Source organism: Octopus bimaculoides, chromosome 3, assembly GCF_001194135.2.
Source record: "Octopus bimaculoides isolate UCB-OBI-ISO-001 chromosome 3, ASM119413v2, whole genome shotgun sequence".
In the NCBI taxonomy this organism is placed as follows: domain Eukaryota; kingdom Metazoa; phylum Mollusca; class Cephalopoda; order Octopoda; family Octopodidae; genus Octopus; species Octopus bimaculoides.
This window is the reverse complement of record NC_068983.1, coordinates 1,193,966-1,198,127: the sequence shown is the minus strand read 5'-3', so window position 1 is coordinate 1,198,127 and position 4,162 is coordinate 1,193,966. Positions and strand designations below refer to the sequence as shown.

General features: G+C 35.9%; 1 protein-coding gene across 2 annotated transcripts in view; it reads left to right on the top strand.

The window, feature by feature from the left end:
* LOC106872852 (aromatic-L-amino-acid decarboxylase) overlaps nt 1-4,070 on the top strand; it is a 59,745-nt gene extending 55,675 nt beyond the window's left edge. Inside the window, exons 12-13 of one of the 2 annotated variants that reach the window (XM_014919987.2) lie at nt 593-694; nt 3,600-4,070. In XM_014919987.2, the coding sequence (XP_014775473.1) occupies nt 593-694; nt 3,600-3,854 (357 nt within the window). In that variant the 3' untranslated portion in view covers nt 3,855-4,070. The remainder of the gene's footprint in view (nt 1-592; nt 695-3,599) is intronic. The other variant, XM_052965963.1, reaches the window with a different exon arrangement.
* The last annotated feature ends 92 nt before the right edge of the window (nt 4,071-4,162 follow it).

Genomic DNA, 4,162 nt, shown 5'->3' with positions numbered 1-4,162 from the left:
ATATATATATATATATATATATATATATATATATACATACATGCATACATACATATAGAAACTTGTTGGATAAAGCTGGCTCAGTGCAAGATGCGATATTAAGTAAATTACAAAAAGAAAACAAATCAAAGTTGAAGGTTTACTTTGTAATTCTACATTTCCATGTTATGAACCCTTCTTCAGGATATGTGGACATGCGAGTGATGGAAAATGATCGTTGCTTTGAAAATGTTGCGAAGTATGGTGACATGCGCAGACTTTTGTTGCTATAGCTACCAGTTTGCAACATGTCTGTCTCTTCTGTTATGTATAGCAGGTCTCAGTTTGTTGATAAGGATGACATGTTGATAGGCAAGGTCTCCACAATTCTCAGACTGCGTCTATTGCGTTGAGTCGTTTTGTATAAATACTATTGTTTTCCAGTTCTATATTTAAGAGATGAGGAATTATGTACATTGTTTACATTATTTACATTTGACGGATATTTGTCCTCATCTTGTTTGTTGTTAACACAACGTTTCGGCTGATATTCCCTCCAGCCTTCATCTCATTAAATCATTTGATTTTTTGTTTCATATTTGTTTCTTCTCAGGATATAAAATTGGCCCACATATTTAGGGAGTTGATAGATAAGGATGGAAGATTTGAACTAATTGGTGAGAATCTAATGTCACTTGTGTGTTTTCGCCTGAAGGTAAACAATTTTTTATTTATTCGCGCAGTTATTGTCTCGCTCTTTTGTAATACCAGCTTCATTAAATAGGAACAGAAAAAATGTTATAAATATTTGCTCGGAAATTCTTCAATAGATGACAAAACGAATACAATTTTAACCGCCAAAGAAATCGAGAGTAACAACGGATCATTTGTTTATGGGACTCATTACTGTGAATACACAGTCAAATTTATTGTAAAAATAATATTGCTCGATATGTATAGATGCAAATACATATTATACGTGTATGTGTGTATTATTTCTTTACTACCCACAAGGGGCTACACACAGAGGGGACAAACAAGGACAGACAAGTGGATTAAGTCGATTATACCGACCCCAGTGCGTAACTGGTACTTATTTAATCGACCCCGAAAGGATGAAAGGCAGAGTCGACCTCGGCGGAATTTGAACTCAGAACGTAGCGGTAGACGAAATACCGCTAAGCATTTCGCCCGGCGTGCTAACGTTTCTGCCAGCTCGCCGCCTTATACGTGTATGTGTGTATGTATACAGAATTCCTTTCCAGTCCCACCAGACACAAAGAAAGACTTTTTTAGGGTGAAGACCCTCCTAAGGGTGGCTCATAGCGTTTACTCCAGGATCGCTTTCTCTGAACATTTCGGAAGATAATCCATTTCTCATCACCTGTCACAATTTGCTTTAAAACAGGCGCGTTTTCATTCCGTTTATAAAGCGAATCACAGATGGAAATGCGATCCAAAAGGTTCTTCTCACTCAATTCATGTGGTACCCAAACATCGTAGCGATTTGTGTACCCAAGTTTTACCAGGTGCTCATGAAGGACGGATTTTGATAGGTTGAAGCTTTCTGCCAATTCTCGGGTTGTGCAATGTGGGTATGATGTTCTTGTCTGTCAGTTTGATGGACGCTGTCACTTGAAAACAGAGATCAATGCAAAAAAAAAAAAGATAATAGTTATCAACACTCTAGCTGTCCCAGTTCTACGTTACAGCTACAATATTCTTAACTGGACTCTAAATAAACTAATAAAAGTAGACTTGAAAACAAGAAGAATGACAAGATTTAGGGTGCACCATCCAAAATCTGACATAGAAAGGTTATATATACAATGTATAGAAAGTGATAGAGGCCTTATGCAACAAGAAAACTATTACAAAATAACCACCACAGGACTACCGAAATACCTACTTCAGAAGCAAGGAAAACTAATACAAATAGCCACAAAACACGTACAACACAAAAAATTGTTTTCAATCTTTAAGGAAGCTGACGTATACAAACAAGAAGTCATACTACCTAATAACTACGAAATAATAAGAAATCACAGCAAAAGCTGTAAAACATCTGAAAAATCCAAACAATGTATGAGAAGCTCAGGACTCAAATGACAGAGACTGAAGGATTTTTAATTGCTGCACAAGACCAGAGCCTTCCCGACAGAAATTACCAAAAACATATAATGAAAAGAAACATAACAAGTAACTGCAGAATATGTGGAGATGGACAAGAAACAATAAACCATATTGTCTCTACCGGTCCAGTCCTGGCTAAGAAGGAATATATTCCCAGACACGACAGAGCTGGGACCTATATACACTTGAAGCTATGCTAACACTATGGAATAACAACAGAAAAAAGATAGTATAGACACACGCCAGAAAAAGGTCACAGAAAATGAGAAAGCAACCATACTTTAGGATATGTCAATACACACAGACCGAGAATTAAAGCCAATAGGCCAGATATAGTTTTCAGAGATCATCAAGAAAAATGCTTTCTAATAGAGGTATCAACACCAACAGATGGCGATGTTTCTCTTAAAGGAACGAATAAACTTTCAAAATACAAAAACCTGGAAATAGAACTCAAATGTGGAGTCTAAAAACAGAAACAATGTCTATCACAGTAGGTGCTTTAGGTATGATAAAAAATATTCCGATAAATACATTACAAAAGCAACAGGACTTACAAGTATATATAACATACGGCAAATAGCAACTCTAGGCACCGCACACATCCTACGTAAAACAATTTCAATACAGTAAAAAAAAGAGCATCACAACAGAGCACAGCACATATCCAAGGCACACAGAGCTGCGCTCGGTCATGCAGTGAAAGCAGGTGATACAAATAAGACTACTACTACTGGCGACAAAGGAAACTGGACACTTGACGAAATCCACTCACAGAGTATCCAAAATCCCAGGAAGCAGCAAGAAAAAATATTCAGAAAAAGATGGAAAGGATCTCTTTATTCTTCAGTCAATGAATAACGAAACAACTCCACTGAAGTAAAATGGTAAAGGCGAGAATTGCAAATACAGAATGAAATAATTGATGTACCGGAAATCGAAGGAGTTTTCTAATAATTCATTCCCAATAATTTACAAAGAATCCGTCGGTATAAAAAAAAAAACATCAATGATTCTTTGAACAAAGGAAAGAGTTCAAGACCGAACTAAAAGGATTCTGTAAACAACTCGATGAAGATAAACATATTTATTTCCTTCCTTTTAGTACAAGCTCTAACAAAAAGTTTGTATTCAGAACACAGTATTCAGAACATTACCTTTAATATTTCTTGCTTCAAAGCATTGGCACCATTTAATAAGGACATAGATTTAATCAGGTACCTGCCAAATGTACGTTGAAGCCTGTAGCCTAGCGACAGAGTGTTGCAATCACCATCACAACATCGCGGTTCCAATTCCAGCATCGGATACTGAATTGTCTTATTGACACTTCATTTCAAGTTACTCCATTCCGTTCAATGTTATTTGGTAAAATGCTATGGCAACAGGGTAACCGGCCCTTCATTATTCTTATAAATTATTATTACTACGTAGCATTTATTATCTGTTTATTGAGCTATATCTGCTTATTATTGTATTTATTACAGGGGAGTAATGAAATCAATGAAGAGTTAATCAAATCGATTACCCTGACCAGAGAAATTCACATAGGATGTTCCAAAATTGATGATAATGTGTTCCTTCGATTTGTTGTTCATGCATATCAGGCGACCATTGAAGACATAAATTATTCCTATAAACTCATCGCAAAACTTGCTGATCAAGTGTTACATTCGCAACCAAAGCCTCGCACACAAACCTCTAAGGACTGCCTTAAATGTATGATATCTATATTTCATTAGTTAATATCATAATCTGAAAACATATTCAATATTTCGAAGACTATTCCTTTGTACATATAAGTATATCTATGTATATTTTGAGACTGAACGACTGCGTAATAATGCACGGTATGCTAAGCTAGTTCGTCCGACCATTATACTATCAGAAGCATGAAACTTATTGCCGCTTACATTTAAAACTTGTGATTATTAAACCAAATCCTGTCTGTCACCAAACTGATTACTTATTTTGTTAAAAAAAAAAAAGAAACCACTATAAACACACAAACACACACACACACACACACACACACACACACACACACACA